This window comes from Drosophila arizonae, chromosome 5, assembly GCF_054131065.1.
Source record: "Drosophila arizonae isolate 15081-1271.41 chromosome 5, UAZ_ARI_1.0, whole genome shotgun sequence".
In the NCBI taxonomy this organism is placed as follows: domain Eukaryota; kingdom Metazoa; phylum Arthropoda; class Insecta; order Diptera; family Drosophilidae; genus Drosophila; species Drosophila arizonae.
In genome coordinates, this window is record NC_142925.1 from 9,810,981 (window position 1) to 9,833,326 (window position 22,346).

Sequence of the window (22,346 nt, forward strand, 5' to 3'; positions counted from 1 at the left end):
TCAATGAGGAATTTAATTGATTAATTGAAGTCTGTCAGCGTCCGAGGAACAGGAAAACTGAAGAGAGATTAATAGTTCGTAGCTCGAATGGTAGCTGAAAGAGAAGTCGAGTAGTGCAAGCTAATGGATATATCTATTAGCCCTGGATGACATATAGCTGTAGTAGAAATTATGATATTATGTTTACTTACAGTCAAGAGAATACTTATTCAATATTAGTCTACGATTATGGTTCCTAAAACTATCTTTGAATTTCTAAAATCTCACTAAATCAAAATTAGCCAGCAGAAGGTTTTATCTACATAATTTCTACAACCCCTGCTTTTAAGATAACATTTCTTTAATATGTCAAATCCCTAAATAACAGAACTCAAAAACCAATTGTCTCCAAGTCTTAACTGCTCTAAAGAATAAATTGCCCATGACTACGATTTTGTATCTCAATCTGCTAGGGTTGTGTTATTGTTGCCAATACACAACTTTATTTTTTTTGAGCCAGTGATCCATGTGTTAATCGATTTAATGCTGAACAATGAGAGCTCTACACTCTACGGGTGTATGAACGAAATGTGCGCCGCTCAAATACAATGGAACTAAAAATTTGTCCACTGCTGTCAGGTAAGCGTCTTATCAATAGAGGGCGAAATAAGTGCACTGCGATATAAAAAATAAATAAAATAATAAAAAAAAATAATAATAAATGGAAAATACCACAATAAAATAAAATATTAAATACATAATGAAAAAGAAATTTATTTAAAACTCAATAAATAATAATGTTTAAATACAAATAATTAATACTGAATATTAAAAGACATTTTTTTTTAAATTATTATAATAATAAATTTTAAAAAAGAAAAAGGATTTAAATGTATTAGGTATTACATGTATTAATTCATTAATTCAGTCAATTATTTATGCAAAGAAATTATTATTAAAATATATATAATAATAATTTCTTTGCATAAATAATTGACTGAATTAATGAATTAATACATGTAATACCTTAAGCAGATAAAAAATAATTGATTCTCTTGATTACGATTTTTTCTTCTAAATATATTTTTTCTTTACACAACGTATTTAAAAATGTTGCCAGTGTAACAGAGCGCGCTGCTTGCCGTCCCTGAGAGCGGACTGCTCTGGCAGCAGCAGAGCGGAGAGCGGTTATCTGATGAGAGAGTGACGGCGTGTGTGTGTGTGTAGCTTGGAGAGAGTGAGTGAGATAGACAGAAAGAGAGCGCGTGCCCAGGCGAAGGCAACAAAACCCGCTGCACAGCGACGATCGCAATCAGTTGAGAACGTGAAGTGCGCGTGAACAGAACAGGCAAACCCAAGCAACAGCACACAGATACACGCATCCGACAGATACAAAAAAAAAAAAACAACAGCAACAACTAGCTGAAATACGCAGATACTCGTACGCAATAACAACAAACAGCGAATTGCAGCTGCAAACTGGAATTTTGTGTTAAGTGAACAAAAAGCAAAAAACAAATTCAAGAAACTCGAAGCTACGAAAAAAAAAAAAGTTGCAACAATTTGAAAACAAATAAAATAAAAACCAAAAACAACAACAAAACTTTCGAAACACGAGCCGATAGAAAAGTAGCTCAGCGACAGCTGCTTTGTTCATGTTGTTCTTGTTGTTGTTGTTGTTGTAATTGTGAGATGGATTTTTTGCGCAAATTGTGAAAATCTGACAAATAGCTTCAGCTGCCGCCCCGTCCTGTCCCGCCCCGCCTCCAGTGAAAATCGACGAGCAAAGCAGATACGAGAGACAAGCAAAAAAGAAAAAGAAAAAGCTAAAGCGAAAGCGAACAAGTGCAATTTCTATTTTCGCGAAAACCAGCAAAAGAAAACAACAAAGATATATATACATACATATATCTTTCGAAAAAATCTACATATGTATATATAGTAAAAATTTCGAGCGACAACGACTGAAATTGCATTCGCAATTCCGCGCAGGAAGTTCCATAAACAAAACGCAAATAAAAGAAATTCATAAACAAATTACAAATAAGCACGTATATATTATACATACATCTATAAATATAAAGATATATCGAAACGGATATTGTCAGCGCCTTACAACTGCAAGCAGCTTTAGCAAATTTTGGATTAACTTTTAACTAGGTAAGCAGCAATATCTATAGGCATGCTAAAACATGACTGGATTGACTGATTGATGGCTGATGAAACTTAATGGATTGACTGATGCATAACTCTCACTTAGCCTACATTTAAGCAAAACTTATGTGCAGAGATGTTTTTCTGAAAATGTTGGCTGTGCGGAAGCTATAAATCAGTCAATAAATTTTAGTTCGTTTGGCAATATCTTTAGACGTATACAACAAGTGCTGATTGACTGATTGATTGGGACATTAAAGTCTATTATAAACTACGCTGCATCAATCAGTAAACCGCTTAAGCACCAATAACTCAACTGAGTCTATTTAGAGAGTTCAAATTGTTTTCGTTCCGGAAAAGTCATGCAAGTTTAGGGAATTCATAAAAGCCGGATGTTATGCGACTTAAAGCCCACAGCAGTTTTTCCATTTTTCACACCCGCATGCTCAACAAATTATTGATTTGACCCGCACAAAGCCGGTTAATATAGTTTTTCTTTCCACGTAAAGCTGTCGCTCATTAAACAGTCTAAATTGCTGGTTTCATTAACAACATTTTTTTCATTGTTGTTGATTTTTGTAGGTCTCTTTTATTTGTGTGTGTTTTGTGTAAACGTCTTGTTTGACATGTTGAGGAATGCCACAATTAATTTTATACCTTTTTCCTTATGTGCACAGTTTCGTTTTGTGTTTGTCTTTTCTTCGCGCTAATTGACCTCTAAAAGGTGAGCATATGTAGGTATATAGGTACATATATATAATATACATATATATTTATGTTGCCAACACAAAGATCATTGAACATAAGAGAGAGAGTGTGAGAGAGAGAGAGATAAATAGATTTGTTCAACAAAAATTGAAAGTGCCAGCGCTTTTTATTATGTTTCATTATAAAGCTATAGGTCAGCCTCGAAGGCAAGACACAATCAATCTAGCCTTGAGCTAAGATCGTGGGCTCTCAACATGTGTGTAATGACTGAGATTGCTCAGGGGCATACCGGCTATTTGATGTAAGAGACCTATGAAGAGGGCGAGAGGAACAGTGGGAGAAGGTAAGAGAAAGAAAAGTTAGGAGAAGAGAAATCTGCAAAACATATATCAAGATTGATACATGGAGCATTTAGAAAATACATATACAGACTCTACATATATTTATGCAAGTATATATGTGTCTAACCTCGTATAAAAAAGATTTGCGTTCTATGCAAAAGCAATGAGAATCTATAGTCTATTCCTTGCATAGAAAAGACAAGTGTCTATATTTAAATATATATACTCCCATAGCAAAGACCTCTTCAACTCAAATTCCCTTTATGCAAAGAATTCTAAAGGCTTCTTCTACTTCTTTCCACACCCATTGTATAGCTGCCATGGGACAACAGTTCCTATGCTATAATAGTATTATATTATAGCAGAAGTTGAGAGTACTGCCTTTAGATGAAATTTGAGCACGTTTAAATGCAATCTCTTTGTACATTGTTGCCAATTCTTGTGCGAATTACAGTTATAAGCGGTCTACAGGTCTTTAGCGCTAGCCCTTCTCAAAAACCGTTCACAGTTAATTTTTCTTTGCTTGCTTGCTTTTAGACTCAATGTGCAGTTGCCATGACCGCATTCATAGCCGTGTTTGTTGCTGTATAGCTGTGCAAAAGCAAAAATAAACCTAACAACAGAATTGTCAAAGCGGCAAACAGTTAAGGTGAGCGGCTAGGCGGGGCAGCCGCAACCACAAGACAAAGCGACACACTCGAAATGCCAAGACGGCAGCTGCAAAAAGTATATAAAAATAATAATAAGAAACCAGTAGAATCAACTTCAGTCAAGCGAGATATAGAGTGAGAGAGTGAGGGAGAGACAGAGAGAGAGAGAGTCAGAGCTGGCTGCATTTTGGGCGCTTTGTTAGCCTGTGCAGCCCGCATATTGTGAATGCGCGCGCATGCGCAAAGGATGTGTCCCAAGTGGAGAGAGAACGTTGAAACTATTGTGGCAGTCGGCTCTTTGTAATCTTTGCAGCTGCTGCCGCTGACGCTGCTGTTGCCACACATATCAAAAACGCACCTGGCCACACAACAGGACCAATAAAATTGAATGCAGAAAGTGGATGAACGATTAGGAAATACCCTTAAAGCAAATATTTAATATTGAAATATATGCCATAGAGAGAAGTATTTAAATGTTTATTAACTCTATTGGAGCAGAGTTTATATATGAAATTTCAGCTCTATAGTTCTTATAGTTCGCGAGTTATGCTAAAGAAAGATCTATCAATATTAGGGAAATATCATAGCAATATCATATATATTTTAAGTTTGAAGTGCTCAATTATTGTAGTTATCAATATCAAACTAGTTTCAACAGATAAAAAGTTATTGAATAAATGTTTGCCTGATAAGAAACTAAACAGAAATTGTGAATTCTCCAACTTTTGAGCTTGATAGGAAATGATAAAGAAAGTTGAAAGTTGCTAATTAAACTAACTCAGATCAGTTAATGTTACATATATGTACATATATAGAAAAAAAATCAACAAACTGCACGCCCCTTTTCAATCAATTCAAGGGTAAAATAATACTTGATTAAATGCCATTGCAATCTCGCTCAAGCAATTGTGTCTTTCCCTCTCTTTCACTCTGCTGCTCTGATTCATCCTCTTTGTTGACCCACTAAAGGAAATAGTTGGCTCATGATAAGGCTGTGTCAAATTACCTGTGAATGCAATTGCTTAGATAAGTACCAGGCGAAATTCCCAATAAAAGCATAAATTTTGATTTGCGATAAGCATTCGCTTGCGCATTTCCTGCCTAGCTGCTACGGTAAATCCCACCTGAGCTGCAGTCGCATCACCTTCGTCAAGTTAGTCGCTCGTTGGGCTTGTCGTGTTTTTGCTTTGCTATGGCGCGTGTCGCGCCACGCAGCAGCCGCCTAGTTGCCTCGTTGCCTTGTTGCCTTGTTGCATGCCACGCTACATTGCCAGCGACACGTGTGGGGCGTGAAATGTTCAGCGTCTGTCAGACGACGTCGTCGTCGCCGTCGCCGTCGCCAACTCGTCATCATCAAAGCATTTGCCTTACGTTCTGTTTTCATTTAATTTCCAACTAAATATTTACAGCACTCGCTCGCACTCGCCCTCTCTCTCTCTCTCTCTCTTTCTCCCTCTGCCACCCCAACCAATTGCATTTGGCGCCATTTGCTTTATTTTTAAACGAGGAAAAGTCGTCACACATCCGTCCATCAACGTGCGTCCCGCGTCCCAAATGAAAATGATGAATGGCTATGCGATGGGCGCAGTTCCAACATTTCAATGTGCTCCCTATGTGACCCTTCCCCACCCACTGGCTGCAGCCCCCCAGTGCCCAGCGTATTGCTGCGCTTTTGCAGACGTCAGGCAGACGCCGATGCCGATGTCGACGGCGACGCAGACGCAGACGCCGACAGAGACAGCGTTACATGATTTGTAATATCAGCAAACATATATAAATATACATACACATACATTTATAGGAATCCGGTTTTGTTGTTGCTGCTTGGCTGGCGAAAAACAACAAAAATATGTTTATTTTTAACAATATTCAGCAGATTATCATCTGTCGTCTGCTGCTGTCTATAATTGTTGTTGTTGTATGCACTCTGTAAAATATATATATTTGTTATTGAATAAGCAAGTTTATTTGCCTTGAATTTGTAGCCAAGCAATTTGAAACAGCTCTCTCTCTCGCTCTCCCCCTCTCTCTCTCTCTCTCTTTCTCACTCTGGCCTTCCTCTAAAGCCTTTCTCACATCAATGGCTCAAAACTCCTCAGCTGGAAATTTAACTTAATTTGAGAACCTCTCAAAAAAAAAAAGACATGAAGAAAAACAACAGCAAATTGACTTAGGAGGAAGCGCATAATTTAGACATGCGCAAGTGTATCTATGAGATACACATTCGCAGATACAAATACATACACATACAGTAACAGCTACAGCTTAGGATTCGTGCGCGTTCAAATTGTAATCAAATTAATGGCAGCTAGGCAAAACAAAATTTACATAGTTTGCTGTGTTTGCTATTTGTCAGACATTTGATATGTAAACCAAGCGAAAGAAAATTGCAGAGAGAGCAACAGCGTGCATGCACGGGATGACCGACAAATACCCTGTACAAGGAAATATGTGTGTGTGTATAAAGAGCAAAATATAAATATGCTAAAAACCACACATTACCTATTGAGTATTTAGACTGTGCATTCAAAATTAGCACTTCTACTAGATACTAGAATAAATACTAAATTTGTATATATGCAGATAAAACGTGATTCACATAGTCTACGATAAAGTCTGTCACATCATATGATGGTATCTTGTCTACAGGGTATACAAAATCTATATGCGAAATTGTGCAAAAGATTTGTGATGCCCGGCGAAAATAAAAAAAATTCGAGGTAGATGAGTTCTTCAAAAAACGGAAGCGACCTGCAGATAAAGATGGGAGGCGTCAACAGACAAATACACAGCAAAGATTTAAGTGTAGAACAGTGTGTGTATGTGTGTGTGTGTGTGTGGGGAGCAAATTACGCACTTAAAGTGCTCGCCAAATGACAGGAAACGCGTCATTTTTACGAACTTCAAATTACGATTTTACGTTTCGTCGTTTTCGTTGTTGTTGTTGCTGCTGCTGTTGCTGTCAGAAGAAGCAGCGAGTGTATGGGTGAGTGTGTCAGTGTTTATATAGTAGCTGGCACTAAGTAGCAACAACACAACAGGAACAAGAACAACAAACGACAGTGCAAAGTGCAGACGTCAACGTAATTAAAACTGGCGTAAATGCATTTGTATGTATGTGCGTGTGTGAGTGTGCTTGTGTATGGCATATCGCACATTTGTTCAGCTTGTGTGTGTCAGAGTTTCCTTTTGTGCATCCTGTGCGCGGGCGGAGGCGGATATGCGCACATTGCACAGACTTCCTGTCATTGACTCCAACTAGTAACAGAAAACCATTTCCTACCCATGGAAGTGACAGACCCTGAGCTAAGGGCAGACGACGACGCGTGCTCAGCGCGCGTTTTGCGTGTAGCTAAACCAAAAAGGAAAGTCAATGTTGACAAATTAACAAACGAAAACAAAAATATACATAGATAGATAACTTGATCGATGTGTGGGTTAATGATAATTTTGGCCCTTGTCGCAACGGAAGCACAGCAGACGTGTGACATATGCGGCATTATCTATTGAGTAATTGGTTTGTGCGCTATCGATCCTGTTGCATTGCTCCCAATAATCGTCCATGGAAACAATTTCGCAGTGAAACCAAGCCTGCTGCAATTAGCTTAAAACCTGGCATTACCTATTGAGTAATTGCACATTGCACTCAGTCCTGCATCAGCTGCCCCTAACATTAACACGCCCCCTCAATTGCTGGCGGCTTTAATGGCCAATTTATCAGTACGTCTGCCCTTGCGCTGTGGGAAATCTGTAAATATAGTCGCCGGAAATTGCCTCATGAGGTGGTCTCCAACACACAAAATTCAAACTGTTATAATTGTCTAATTTAGAGCGCCCGCTGTGTGCATCGCCTGCGGTGCGGTCACATTTGATATGTAAATGACTGTTGATCGTTTATCGAAACTGCTTATCGACAGTTGCTGCTAATGATATGCCTGCACTCAAGTGCTAATAAAGCGAATCAAATAATATAAAGTGCATTTAAAGCGTCGTCTTGGACAAACTTAGGCATGTTTATGGCATCCGCTGTAGCCTGAGTCACCAATGCAGCAGACACAGCGACATGCAGACATGTATATACTGATTCATGCATTCTTCGTTGCATTAGCTTAGGCCAGGGCTTTGACAGAAAGACGGCATTCTCGAATGCCCAATTTATGTATATGTTAATAACTTAGTTTGCTCAACATTTCCCCCATCCCAGACAAAACATAAATATACAAATATTGTCTGTACATACCCCAACAAGTGGTTCGGCGGGCATTGTGTGTGGCTTCCTGGCCGGCAAACAAAGAGAACAACGAAAAGAGTTTTCAGAGTTGTTTTTGTTTTCTTCTCTTTCATACAATATTTGTTGATTCATTCGAATTCGAATTCGGTGTTCGTGGGAATTATCGCGCCGCGCACGCACACATGCACACACTCACGTATAATTAAAATTGCGGCTTCAAAGTTCGATTCCTTGGCGAATTTCAGCTGGCTTTTACGCACTTCCTTGGACGGAAGCACTTGAAACGGGTTCCGGAAAACTATTAACACAGGCAAATGACAAATGGGCCAATACATAAGGGTTCTGCCACAGTTGGCTTCCCCCTATTTTGGATGCGCTGTGTGAAATGAAATCTCGGATGCCGGTGGTCGCCGTAACGCCCGCGGCTTCCGTTCCCTTCCTCGCACTCACACACACACACACACGCGTGCCCGTTGTACACCTTTTAACATTGGCTTTAGCTTTAGCTTTGCGCCGGCGGATGTTTTGCTTGTCATTGCCATTTTCATTTCCATGCCCATTCGCATTTGCCATTCTGATTGCCCATGCTCGCCGTCTTTAGAGTTTTGTCGCGTTTTGTTTTGATCAGCTCGTTCGCAAGTTGGCAATTCGCCGCTGCCGCTGCTTTTGCCTCTGCCGTTACCGCTGCTACCGCGTTTGCTAATTGTTTCCGCTTGCCGCATAGTTTCTGATTATTATCGTAATCGATGCAATTCCGGTTTGGCACTTGCCTTTCTATGTCGGCCAACACAATTGAACAAACCACTGAGCCATCATATAATTGTCAGTCATACAAATGTGGGCCATTTATTAAAATGTGGTCATGGTTAATAACAGCAGCTGCTGCTGTTGTTCCTACTGTTGCGGCGACTATTATTTTCGCCTCATTGTAGCTGTTCTTGTTGTATCGATATGACAGCGCAGCGTAGTGATTGTTCAGCGCTTCCTTTCGCGTGTGACCCGCCCCTCTCTGAACGGCATCACATATGTACATGCGATCGTTCAAACGGACCATTTTTGTCTTATTATTTCAATGGCAACAAGGTCAAATTTAATTTTGCGCTAGAATAACAAAAATAAAAATATAAAAATATTCATTGAAAGCATAACAACAGATAACGCACGGCGAAATTTGAATACTCTTACTTAACAGCGCTGTTAATATGTATAGCAGGATTATGCCAGCTGTTTAACAGTTGACATAAATTATTTTTCAAAATTGCGAAAATATCGGGGACAGATTTACGCTTTCAAATTGTCCATATTTATAACACTTAAATTTTGTATAAAATTTAGGTCACATTTATTTAGCATTATCTTTAAAACCTGCAAACCTGGTGACTAAGTTTTGAGGCTCTTTATTTGTTTACTGCACGTACAATCCGGTGTTGGCGTATTATTGTTGCCGTTGATACGATTAAACAATTGTCCGCTTGTGAAAGCATTTCCGCCACTTGACTTCAGTCCGCAAACAAACACATATAGACACACACACACACACTCACACAGTTCCTTCTTGTGCCCCTCTGCCAATGAATCACTTCCATTAATCAGCGTCATTTCTATCTGTCGTTTGCAGCTCACTGCTTCACGATGCAATTGGAGGCCAGTTACCCGAAATATGCCGGACGCGTGCCGCCATTGGATCTGTCCCAGGTCAACGCTGGCCAAGATCAGTTGCAGCAACTGTGGGCGAACAGCAAGCGTCATCATCCCTACCTACAAATGTTGGACAAGACTTTGCTCAGGTCCGATGACATCAACAACAATAACAACAGCAGCAGCAACAACAATAACAACAACAACAGCAACAACAACAACAGCAGCGGCATTCAACATCAAAAGAGCAGCCTGCCATATCCCATGGGCTCCGATGGTTTGCCATTGGATCCGCGTGATTGGACACGTGCCGATGTGTGGAAATGGCTGATCAATATGACCGTATCGGAGGGACTCGAAGTAACGCCCGAGCTGCCGCAGAAGTTCCCAATGAACGGCAAAGCCCTCTGCCTGATGAGCATGGATATGTATCTGTGTCGTGTGCCCGTCGGCGGCAAGATGCTCTATCGTGATTTCCGTGTGCGTCTCGCACGCGCCATGGCGTTGCTCTCCTAAAAAAAAGAATCCCATACTGAATACCCAAGCGAAATACCCTAAGGTTGTAAATATACCTAGTATATATAGCATACATATACATAAATATACAGATATATATAGAGTTACCTAGTCTTAAGCCGTAGCCCTAAATGCATTTGCTTAATCGCTTAAGTGGTCGAAGTATGCCCCGCCAGTGCCCAGGCTCTATCTCTTATTAGCCAGCGGCCCGGCTGCGGGGCCTACTTCAAATGCTGTCCTATTAGTCATCTAAGTATTTGCATCTAATGAAAATATAAAATGAAATTTTATGAAAAATCAAATGAAATTTTCATGTGTGTTTTTATTTGAAGTGGATTGAATGGTCTTTTAATGGAAGTGGATCTTAAGAGGTGGAAAGCATTTTCTATCCTCTACAGATATGGCGAATGAAATAATGAAAGAGTCGGAGGGGAAACTTACATATATAATGCTTAAGATCAATTCTCATTGGGTTTGCATATATATTTAGAAATGTGGATTAGCTAGACAGAAGTCTAATTTGAGAACAAATTTGAAATATAGTATTTTATTGGAATATAGTATAGTCAGAGTTATTCAAATTGAGCTAATCACTGAAGGTCTTAGAGTTAAGGACCGTTCATAAAGCAGCCATGGAGATATTTACAAAGCTGTCTAGTGTAATTAAAAATTGAAGGCAGTTGAAGCACCTAAATATCTTAACAATGCAATTAGCTAGATATAACTGTCGACATATGCCAGATGCTCTGTCTAGGTATTCTGTCTGGCAGTAAAACCAAGATAAGTCTTATCAAATAAATTCCGATAAGTGGCTAGGTATACAAAAAAAAAAAAGCTGCAAAAAGTATTTCAAAAGAAAAACCTTCAACGTTTCCAGTTCCGGACTTCAACTGATATGCAGAAAGTATTTATAGAAGATTAAGCTTCCACTTAAAGTATTTAAAAGAGATTAAGCCATTTACTATACAGAATTATCTCTCTCTCCCTCTCTCTTTTTCACTTCCTCTCCCTTTTGGGATAACTTGATGTGCATAAATTCCCAGCGTATTCTTTCTTAATCTTTGACTTGACTTTCTCTAAACAATTTTTGAATGGGCACAAGTTGTTGCATTTGAGTTGAGCATTTTATGTGCTGTTTATGTCTTTCACAATTTAAAATGGAACTATGCACTATATATATATATATATACATGTGTATGTGTAGAACAATGTGTAGGTACTAAAGCGGCGCATTGACATGTTGCCCCATTAGCAGATCATTAAGGAAAGAGCCGAACAAAACTCGTATTGTATCTGGAATGGAATGGAAGTGCAATAAACTCTTTGTTATTGTTGGCCAAGAAGTTAATGTTAACATTCGGCAGAACACCCATGAGTCTTTATTTTTAGACCAGACAGAGCGTGATTTATTTGTGCAAAGAGAGTGAGAGAAAGAGAGTGAGAGAGAGAGAGAGAGAGAGTGAGAGCGAGAGGCCGAAGGGTGACTGGGGCAAAGTAGTCTAGACTTTGCTGCTAATTGTGAAGCAAATGATATTTGCTTGAAGCAACTCGAAAGGTTGACTAGCTAGGTTTTCATAGACTTTGGGAAAGTCGTAAAAGGGAGTATTGGTTTTCGGGTAATAGGCGGAAAAGGGCTTGACAAAGGGCAGAACAACTTGAGCTAATATGTCAGCACTTCCTTAAGATCACAAACTGGGTAAAGAATTCTACAATCCCAAACTCTGCTCTTGGTTAGGATATTTGCTAGTCGGTCACTTAAGACTAGAGCAATCTCAGTTGCTTCTATTTCCTCTTTTTTTTTTTTTTTGCACAATTATGACAACAACAATAACTACTCATGATAATCAGCCAAATAGAACCCACAAAAAAAAAAAAAACAACTATACTACAGAGAGAGAAGGAGAAAGAGAGAGAGAGGCATATAGGGAGTAAGGGAGACAGAGCTAGGTAACGCTAGGTATACAGTGCTAGTTGGTGATTCAAGCGCTTCATCCGCCCGTGCATCCGCTTCAGTTGGGTTTGCTCTATGAATGAATAGCTACAGATACAGATACAGATATAGATACAGATACATGCACAATCATAGATACAGATACGCCGGCTCTTCCTGTATGTGGCTGCTGCTGCTATTGCTGCTGCTGTTGTAACTTTGGAACTTTGCATTTAGTGCAGTTTTATAAATTTGTCTGTCTGTCCGTCTAGATGTCTGTGTGTGTATTTTTCTGTTTTTTTAATTCTCTCTTTAGTTTGGCATCCGGGATGTTGTTTGTGCGCCAGTCCGAAAGGTAAAGGAAGTGAGACAAATGGGCCAACCACCGACAACAACAACGACAACAACAACAACAACGGGGGCAAGTACTTTACCTTTATGCGGCTACCTTGTAATATGAAACAGATGTCGTGAAGAAGCGACGGCCACGACCTGCCACATGCCACATGCTGCATGCTGCATGCCTCATGCCGCATGCCACACACAACACAGCTGACGCAACGAAATTTTGTAAGCAGCAAGAATATTGATACAAGTGAAGAAAGTAGAAGCACCTAAATAAAGAGAAGTATAAGAAATATATATATATATATAAATATATATATATATATATTTCTTATATATATATATATATATATATATATATATATATATATATATATATATATATATATATATATATATATATATATATATATATATATATATATAAATTTGTTTTCTAGACGTTAAAGCAAATGCTGTCAAAGTTCATAGGGTCGATAAGATCAGATTCCCATAAAATCTATGCGATCTATAATGTCCATAGGGTTTATTGGCACTAAGGGGTCTACAGGGCCTTTGGAGCCTATAAGGTCTGTAGAGGCTGTGTCCATAAGTCCTTAGTTTTACAGATAGAGCTGATGCAGAAGTTATGGAATACAACCTTTGACAGCGGATAGTCCTCTTCTCATAGTAGGCAGTTGGGAAATACGTATAACTTTCTTTTAGATTCCTTTTTTATTTAATTTTTGTTTTTTAAGCTTTTTTTATTATTTCGTTTTTTAATCTAAATCCAAAATGCAGGCAAAATGCAGCATTTTAAAGAGGTGAGCACCCTGCGCACAGTATTTCCTTTCAAGTAAATACCAAGTCTTATATCGTAGCATTATGCCCGTAAAAATATACAAGTCAACCAGTGCCGTATACCTGACCTGCATATCGAAGATCTCGGTATCGGCTTTTGTGCCCGAGTGCAATCAAAAGCTGGTGGTGGAGAAGGCCATTGTCCAGGCCCTGGACGAAAGCATGATGCCGCAGGCGTACGCCGACCGGCAGCAGGAGGCCGAGGAGCTGATGCACCGTTCTCAGACAAACTTTCGCAAGCTGATTGCCGAACGGAGCAAGACCGGTAAAAAGATTCGTTGGGCCCAAAATACCCAAGTAATGGCAAGTAACAACGAGTTGGCAGTCGTGCCGCAGTCGTCTGCCATCAGGAAGCTGGCATCCGGGGAGCCCTCGGAGAGGGGTAAGGCCGTCAAGAAGAAGGTGCGATGGGGACAAAATACCCAAAAGTGCTTCAACAAGGAACTCGAAGCCACACACCCGATGCCCGTTACCAATGTTCCTCTCAATGATAATCGCACCTGCAAGTCATATCGTCGCAGCAGGCCCAAAAAAAGGCGCATTCGAATCACACTGCCGTTCATCGATGTTGCGGCAATTTGTGCGTAATTTGACTTGAGTTCCTAGTTAGAATAATTCCCTTATATGCCCTTTTCCTCCTTTCCTACCTCCTTCCCCTTCCTCTTCTATTCACAGTGGAGTTCATCAAAATTCTGCTTCTGATGATCGGTTTGTGCATTACAGTCTATCTGATGGCCGATCTATCACAATGAGTATATTTCCGCCCTGTTTTTCCGCTTGTAATTTTCTTAATGGAATGTGAAAATGTACAAATGTGATTTGTGAAATGTCTGGCTGTGTCTGTGTCTGTGCCCGTGTCTGTTGCTTTAATTTCCCCCGATCGAACCATCAATCAAGCAATGCGAATGCGTTTAGCAAAACAAAGGCGAATAAACTGAGCTCAAAGACCGGGAAAATTTTTGTAGGAAATGCCGCTTATGTAAAGTAGAATATCCGCCGGGGCGACCCGAAGTCCAAAACGGAAGCCAAGGTGCGAAAAACAATAAAAAAATACAAAATCTAACCAACCAAACGGAAGTGGGAACCAACGACGTTTCCCTCCAAGCTACAACAACAACAACAATCGTCATCATCATGATGATGAAGAGCTACAATTCTGAGCTACAGATTTTGCCAATTTACTCGAAATGACTTTTCACCCATTTTCCGGCAGCCAAAAAAACAAAAATTAACTTTTCTATAGCAAAGGAAATGACTTAACTAAAATTTTGTTGGTTGCTCGACATCAATAGGCAAAGCTGAAGTGTTTCGAGTTTCTTGTTAATCAAGTTCTGACCCGAAGTTTGTCGAGTAACAAGCAGCAGAAATAACACCAGACGCTAAACGAAACATCAACAAACGAGACCCACAAGTATTTGGGGCCCAATAGCGCGGGGGTTACGATTGTGCAATTGAAACTCTTCGGGGGCAGCCGCCTCTTTAATTAGTTCATTGGCAGCAAAACGAAGGAAAACCGGGGAATGGGCGCGATATTTCCCACGAACTCTGCAATCGACGGGGTAAACAAATGAAATGAATCAACAAATATGAAAAAATACAACTTGAAAATTGAAGAGTAGTGTGGGCTGCAGAAACGGCTGAACGGCTGTCAGATACCCTGTAGGTAGTTGGAAAGTGCTAAATAATGAGAGGGGAAAAATGGGAAGGAGAAGGGAGTTAAAGAGTGAATAGAAATAGTGATAGAGTGAAGCGGATATAGAAAAAGAGAGAGAGAGAGTGATAGGTAATGGAGAGAGAGAGAGAGAGAGAGTGAAAGAAAGATAGATATAGAGTGAGTGGAAGCGAGATAGAGAGGGAGAGAGGCAATAATCAATTTACTTGTAAGAGAAAATGAGAGATAGATAGGGAGAGATAAAAGGCGTTATATGATTGGAAAAAGACCGATGGAGTATGAGTATGAGTAGAAAAGAGAGAGAGAGAGAGAGAGAAAAGAGAGAGAGAGACAGAGATAGCGATGCAATTCTGTTGCAATAAATCAATTCAGCTTCACATTTAAAAACTTTCCATTTTCATTTCCATTTTCAGCATGTTGAAATTGTTCGATCTTAATTTAAAAGCAATAAAAATAGTCATATTGTAAATAAACTCGTAGCTTCAGCTTTCAGACCCTAGCTTACCCTTTCAGTACTTCTCGTCTAACTGTTAAATCAACTATTTGCTCAGCTACCCGCAATTGCCAATATTTACGCGGTATATTTAAGTAGAAAACACATAGAAGAGCCCTGTTCCACACGCATACACACACATTCTCTCTCTCTCACTCTCCTCTCTCTCTCTCACTCTCCTCTCTCTCTCTCTCACTCATTCACTCACACATCAAATCGAACGCCCGCTTGGAAGCTGCCTCCAAAGAGCCACTTGTTCCGCGGCTCGTGTTTTGTTTGTTTATTTGAAGTTTGTTGTTGTTGTTGTTGTTGTTGTTGTTCAGTGAAATGTTGAAACATGCTCTGTGTGGCATTAACATATGAATTGATCGAAGCTGGGAAATTTGAGACAGCAAGAAAATGTAAAGAATGAAAATGGACAAGCCCACGACACGATAAAAGCTATCTAGTTATATCTAACTGTCCGTCCGACCGTCCGTCCGTCGGTCCGTTTGTCCCTGTCCCATTTGGTGACTCAGTTTGACTGCGGATGCCATAAAGAATGCTTAGAGTACGGCTTGGATAAAAACCTAGATGACGCGCTGTGTGGCATGTCATTAACACTAAAAGTTCAGGCCGACTCCAAACGATTGATGAAAAATAAAAAAAAATATAGAAAATTAAATTCGAGCTTCGGGCGGTCTTTGGGGAGAGAAACTAGAAACTAGGGAATTAATTAGTTCATTTTCATTAAACGCAGCGGGGACCACCACGAAGCAACAGCAGCAGGCGGCTGCAGCAGCAGTAGTTGGGGGGCGTGGCCACATTTGACAACATCCGGTTACATTAGAGGCAGCTCCCACCCCAAAATGCAATAAATGTGGTGGTTACAAAAGCACTTGAAGTTCAGTGGGTTTCTCACGCCCACGCTTGGAGCTCCCAATGATTGCCATGAGAAGGGAAAAGCCAAAAGCTGTGTGAAATGCTGCTCAAGAAAATGCGACAAAGACAAAGCAAAAGAAAGAGAGAGGGAGCCAGTTAGAGAGAGAGAGAGAGGCCACTAAACTGCCGCAGAGTGAGTGAGAGAGAGCGAGCGAGTGGGCTAGAGGCATTCTGCATAAAAGAGTGAACTGATTGCCACATCTCAAGTTCATGGGAACAAATGGAACGCTGCGACGCGATGTAGTCAAGTGTAAAGAAACTCTTGTAGCTCCCCTCTCGCGTCACCTTGCTCCCCTCTCGCCATAAATTTTGGCTGCTCTGCTTTGTCAGAGTCTTTGAGAGCAATAAATAAATTCTTGTAATTTAATAACATGTGTGTGAAATGCGGGGTAGAGGTTACTGAGTGAGAGAGAGAGAGAGAGAGAGAGAGAGAGAGAGAGAGAGAGAGAGAGAGAGAGAAGACAGGCTAAGTCAAGAGTTGACTAAACAGCGTTTGTGCATTGACTCAAGCTAGTTGTGGAAGATTGTAGCTGATTGGCTGATATGGTTAAGATATGATCAGAGTTCAGGCTCTTAATATAGACAAATTTATTACAATGACTCGAGCTACTATAGAAAGAACAAGTCTAGTTCTACAATCAAAAGCAGATCAAGATGAAATAAGTACAAACTGTTTATAGCAAATATTATTTAAGCATAATCAGAGGTTTTTTGTTTACCTATTTATAATAAGCTAACAAATGGAACTTAGGACATTTTTGTATAGATATATTATATGTATAAATATTTATAAAATTAAAAAAAAAAAAAAAAATTAGCAAATATAAATATTTAATAAAATTCATTGTAATAATATTTTAATTTTAAGACAACTAAAAATAAAAATAAAATTATTTAAAAACTAATATATGTATTTTAATTAATATATATCAATTATTTTTACATACAAGTACACAGAAAATACAGTTAAAATGCATTTAGTTAAATTATTATTTATTTTTTCTTTACTCAGATTTCATTATAGAGATATCTCTTCATTTTCCGCATATATTGTCCATTTAGCTCATTTTAGCTGCCTGCTCAATGGAGATTATAGATTCCTTCAACCCTCCACGCAGCTGTCATAAATAAACCCTTCAGCTCAATTATGCTGATAGACAGGCGTGCGTTGATAAATACAGGTGCACAGAGAGGAAGATAGAGGGAGAGAGAGAGAGAGAGAGAGAGAGAGAGAGAGGGAGAGAGGAGCAAATGTAGATAGAGATAGTGAGCGATGACAACTATCATATATTACAGTGTTTGCTGTGTGGGCGTGTCAACACTTTCAATTTTTATTTCGTTGCGGTTGCAGCTAGAGGCATTCACAATTTTGAGTGACAATCACGGAGGCTCTTCGCTGGTCTTTGGGAATGCCGCCTGCATAGCCAAGCGAGATGGCCAGGAATGGAGCTAGACCGAAGGCAACTGGCAACTGTTTGTGACATTGTCTGCGCCTTGTCTGCCAAAGAAGACGACAGCGACGACGACGACGACGACGACGACGACGACGGCGACGATGATGACGACGTCTGCTGTGCTTCCGTTTCCTGCGCGCATAAATTTTAATGAGGGAACGCAATATCAATTGAAAGCAGCATAAACTAAATATAAAGCCTTGACTTTGGAACAAAGTCAAAGTCAGTCAAAAGTTGGCCAAACAGGGTGAAAACGAAGAAGCGAGGCAGCTTTTACTTGACATTTCCCGAGCCACAACATTTGCAGACACAACTAACTAAAAAAAAAAATATATATATATATATATATATATATGTATGTACTATATAAATATATCTATCTGTGCAGGAAACTAGTTTTTCAGGTTCGGCGCATGGCCTGTGATAACAACAATTGCAATTGCAGGCGGCTGAAATGCCTTTAAGACTGGTCAAGACTGCAAAACATGCCAGGAATGTTAATTGAGAAAAAAAAAAAAAAAAAACAACAACAAAAAAAGCACAACAAAAAAATGAGAATAAGTATAAAAAGTGCCAGCGCAGTGAGAACATATCGCGTGTTTTGTGATGGAATATAATAGCAAAAGCTTGGCGTTACTCCGATACCATAATTATGATCTTTACAGAAGAGGAAGACTGAACAACTGAAAAAAAGAGGTGTAGAAAATTGTACACGCTGCTCGTATTATAAGTCGTCGACATTCTTGCAGAGCAAAATGAGCTAGCACAAATAAACATGGGCAAGCCGAATGGAATTAGAGTTTGCGTATCTGTATCTGTGCCTGTGGCTCTGTATCTATATCTATGACTGTGTCTGTCTCGCTGTCTGGCTGGCTGTTTGTTGACTTGGGCGTTGGGGTCTCGTGGTCGCAGTCAGTGGAGCGAGCTGGGCATACGGAAGCCATAAGCCATGCATGCTGCTGCTGCCGGCTGCTGCTCTTGACTAGCCAAACGTCTGGGCAGATTTCTATGCAATGCTCATGTTTCGGCTGGGCTGTTGAACTCCAGCGCCAAGGCGCTCAAGCGAAGAGCTGCACAGAGGCATAGACACACACACACACGCACACATACCACACACACGTCTCATGCTACTCATAAACGTGGTCAGGAATGGCAAGATATCAAAAATCAATCATGCAGATGCTCCTGCTCCTGCTGCTCCTGCTGCTGCTGCTGCAAATAATGAAAAGAAAAGATGATGCGTGCAAAATCACCTAAAATTACAGGAAGCAAAGCGCAAAGCACTTGCCGAAATGGCCAAAAATCATTCAATTATGTTGTTGGTACATCTTGCCACAGGCAACAAACAGGTAACCACAACAAGGATGTGCTGTCAGAATGCACACAGCTGCAACAATATGGGGCGTGTCAGCATTGGCAAAACAATTACGCAAGCAACCTGGATTAAGACCTGTTGCTCCGCTTAAGGACAGCCGGTTGTTTATGTTTATGAAAGGAAGTAGAACAGTCAACAAAAAAATCAGAAAATCAATAAATAAAGAGCCCTAGTAAATGGGGTCAGCGCCCCGCGGCAATTAATCAATATGTAAATTGCTTTTCCAAAATCACTCGTTTGGTTAGTGTCCAAATGTAAATTTAAATATCGCGCGCAACTATCGGCTACATTTATGCTGGAACAGTAACAGTGTGCTGTTAAAGGAATGTTAGCATCTGTCTCAAATATTAAATGTTAATTATTTCCCAATCGAATAGAGCAATGTTTATTTATTTACACAGGTGCGTAACTTTTTGTGAACTTAGTAAACAAATTTTAATTTAAACAAAACCAAAAGCAAATACGTTTAGCCCAATTAGATTCCCACATGTGTGCGTTTATACAACACAAGCCTGTACAATCCATATACAAATTAAATTGACTGCCTAAATTTAAATAGCGCGGTCAACTATCGACTAGTTGCGATTTGGAAACTGTAACAGCACCATTTTGAGTTTAACAGCATCAAGTTAAATGAATATATGCAAAAAACCTATCGCTTAATCGAATAGAACGATTAATTATTGAACCGTCGTCAGCCAGCTGCGAGTCATTTTTTTGTGTGCACGGAAAAAAATGCGTAAAACGTAAACAAAGTATTTGAAAACAAAGAAAAAACACGTCAGTACATAAATACTTAAGCTAAAAAGTATCTTTCGGGCAGGCCAATGAGTTATGAGATATATGTGAACACCCTGAACTCAACCCTACAGGCTTTCGCCCAACAAGTTGAGCACTTCTCTGGCGTCGCTCTACAAGCTGTTGTCCAATTTTACAGCGAATTGATCAACTTCGCTGCCGACTGGCATTGGCAGTGGCAAAGTCCCGTTGAGTTTACAGCATTACAGGCAACGTTGCTGAAGGTGTTGTTGATACTATTACTGGGGACAGGTGTGCTAATTGCGTGGGCGTGGGGCGTTTACGGTCGTGTGATCACTGAAAAGTTTGTCAGGCCGAGTGAGTACGATTGTTAAAGAATACATATGTATTTATGTATATCATTTTGTGTATGGATAGTAGCAAGTATATCGTTAAATTTTCGGCGAAATTCTTTTTTAGGCACTTTAAAGGAAATTGAAGAGCTCAAATTATCCGTAGCCAAATTGAAGTTACCGAAGGAGCATTCACCCAGAATTTAAGATCATGTCTAAAATCAAGCGTTTCTTTTCCAAAAAGAAGGAGGAGGCGGCCTTTAAGGTAAACCTTAAATACATACTCACATCGTATACTAAAATCTCTAAAATCACTTTGCAGATGCGATTGGGCGGCGGCATGGGTCAGGGTCATAAGCTGAATGAGCCAAAGCCCGATGCACCGTCGAGCAGCTCGTCAAAGCGTGACAAGGATGCTTATATCCCACCTCGACGCAACGAGCTGAGCAATGAGGCACGCGCTGCAGCAAATGCGGCACTCTCACGCATCGAGCGCAAGGATTCGAAGGACTTCAATACCTCACTGGCTGCCATTAAGGCGCAGGCGAAGCGAGAATTGGAAGCAGAGCGCAAACAGAAACAGGAGTTGTCCTGTTCCTCTACTACTGGCTCTGCCAGCGCCAGCTCTTCAGCTCAGGAGAATCGAAACTTGGCCTGCCAGGGCGTCTTCTTTCGCTGTCCTCTGATAAGCGACGAAGTGCTGCCCAAGCAGGCATGGAAGCAGAAAATCAAGGAGTTCCTCTACCAACAACTGGAGTTCGAACGTGGCCTGACCGCTTGCTTGATCATACAGAATTGCAATGTCAAGGAACGGGCTGACGATTGTATTGCCACGCTCACCAAATATCTAGAGAATATCATTCAGCATCCGAATGAGGAGAAATTTTGTAAGATTCGCATGTCCAACAAGATCTTCAGTGATAAAGTGCGCTATGTGGATGGCGCTTTGGATGTGCTGCATGCAGCTGGATTCAATGAGGTGGAGCTCGATGGTGAGCCCTTTCTCGTGTGGTCAAGCGATCAGATGGAACCGGGTTTGGATCTAGCCACGCTGCTGGATGCCTTAAAGAACTCTGAGCCCATACAGCTAGAGCTGGATCGCAATATTAAAGTGTTGCTGCCATCGCAGGCTCGTCGCGTTGTACTGCCGGATGACTTCTATCGTATCTCACCGGAAGAAATCAAGCGGGAGCAACAGATGCGCGCCGAGGCAATTGAAAGCTCCCAAATACTAAAGACCAAGGCCATGAGAGAGCGCGAAGAGCAGCGCACTTTGCGCATGTATCGCTATTCTCTGATAAGAGTCAAATTTCCCAATGGTCTCTATATTCAGGTGAGCTATCCAAATTACTATCTACATGTATATTTAATTAATATTTATCTATGCCACACAGGGTACCTTTAATGTATATGAAAAGATATCCGATATATTTGAGTTTGTGCAATCTTGCCTAGCTGATGAGTCGCTTGAGTTTAATTTGGTGTCCGCCAGCGACGGTAAATTCAGTGAGGATGACATGGAAAAGACTTTATATGACTGCAAGTGCGTATATTCACTCTCATCATCTACAAATTTTTTAAATAATGTATTTCTCTTCTCTGTTGCTCAGATTGATCCCAAACATAGTTTTACTGTTTTCGGTCCCATCAATTCCAACTCCCGTGGCAGTTGATGTCAACTTCTTAAAGGAGGACTTGTTTATGCTGGTGCAGCCTATGTAAATGTCTTATTTATATTCCATGCAAAATGTTGGGAATGCTTCATGGCAGCAGTTCAATGTCGCCAGGTTATTGGCCCGTTTAAAATATATATATGTATAAAAATTTGTTATTTATTCCAGAAAACTAATTATATACATTTGCTTTAAACTATCTTAATATTTAAATAGTTTTTTAAATTAATCGATATCACTTCAATGGCGCAGCAAGCAGTTGCTGTCAATGCTGTCTCTGCCTCTTGCTGTTATTGGGCAGCGAGATAATTGTTTAACAATGGAATTTCTAGTTC

General features: G+C 40.1%; 5 protein-coding genes across 8 annotated transcripts in view; 4 read left to right on the plus strand and 1 right to left on the minus strand.

The window, feature by feature from the left end:
- The window catches only part of Sik3 (Salt-inducible kinase 3), a 48,549-nt gene extending 40,453 nt beyond the window's left edge, over positions 1-8,096 (minus strand). Inside the window, exon 1 of the mRNA XM_089471096.1 lies at positions 8,073-8,096. The gene's annotated coding sequence lies outside the window, so the exon portion shown is untranslated. The remainder of the gene's footprint in view (positions 1-8,072) is intronic.
- Positions 1,280-10,524, plus strand: edl (ETS-domain lacking). Of its 2 annotated transcripts, none has more exons than XM_018013342.2 (2): positions 1,280-2,139; positions 9,682-10,524. In XM_018013342.2, exon 2 carries the CDS (start codon positions 9,696-9,698, stop codon positions 10,215-10,217), a length of 522 nt encoding a protein of 173 aa, XP_017868831.1. In that variant the 5' UTR covers positions 1,280-2,139; positions 9,682-9,695; the 3' UTR covers positions 10,218-10,524. The 2 variants fall into 2 exon arrangements, with proteins under 2 accessions (XP_017868831.1, XP_089327231.1); XM_089471105.1 differs by lacking the exon at positions 1,280-2,139 and adding an exon at positions 8,148-9,439.
- A 2,477-nt stretch (positions 10,525-13,001) lies between these two features.
- Positions 13,002-17,154, plus strand: LOC108615119 (uncharacterized). 2 transcript variants are annotated; one of them, XR_016270393.1, is made up of 4 exons: positions 13,002-13,295; positions 13,353-13,912; positions 14,008-14,362; positions 16,237-17,154. XR_016270393.1 is itself a non-coding variant. In XM_018009362.2 (3 exons), exons 1-3 carry the CDS (start codon positions 13,267-13,269, stop codon positions 14,082-14,084), a joined length of 666 nt encoding a protein of 221 aa, XP_017864851.1. In that variant the 5' UTR covers positions 13,002-13,266; the 3' UTR covers positions 14,085-14,416. The 2 variants fall into 2 exon arrangements, 1 of the variants encoding a protein (XP_017864851.1); XM_018009362.2 differs by lacking the exon at positions 16,237-17,154 and having other exon boundaries at positions 14,008-14,416.
- Positions 17,155-19,683: 2,529 nt separating this feature from the next.
- On the plus strand, positions 19,684-20,603 carry LOC108617231 (uncharacterized). Its single transcript, XM_089470720.1, has 3 exons — positions 19,684-20,002; positions 20,071-20,363; positions 20,466-20,603. Exons 2-3 carry the CDS (start codon positions 20,075-20,077, stop codon positions 20,543-20,545), a joined length of 369 nt encoding a protein of 122 aa, XP_089326846.1. The 5' UTR covers positions 19,684-20,002; positions 20,071-20,074; the 3' UTR covers positions 20,546-20,603.
- On the plus strand, positions 20,466-22,216 carry Gint3 (GDI interacting protein 3). Of its 2 annotated transcripts, XM_018012950.2 has the most exons (4): positions 20,466-20,603; positions 20,661-21,671; positions 21,733-21,881; positions 21,949-22,216. In XM_018012950.2, exons 1-4 carry the CDS (start codon positions 20,550-20,552, stop codon positions 22,058-22,060), a joined length of 1,326 nt encoding a protein of 441 aa, XP_017868439.1. In that variant the 5' UTR covers positions 20,466-20,549; the 3' UTR covers positions 22,061-22,216. The 2 variants fall into 2 exon arrangements, with proteins under 2 accessions (XP_017868439.1, XP_089326842.1); XM_089470716.1 differs by having other exon boundaries at positions 20,550-21,671.
- Positions 22,217-22,346: the final 130 nt, after the last annotated feature.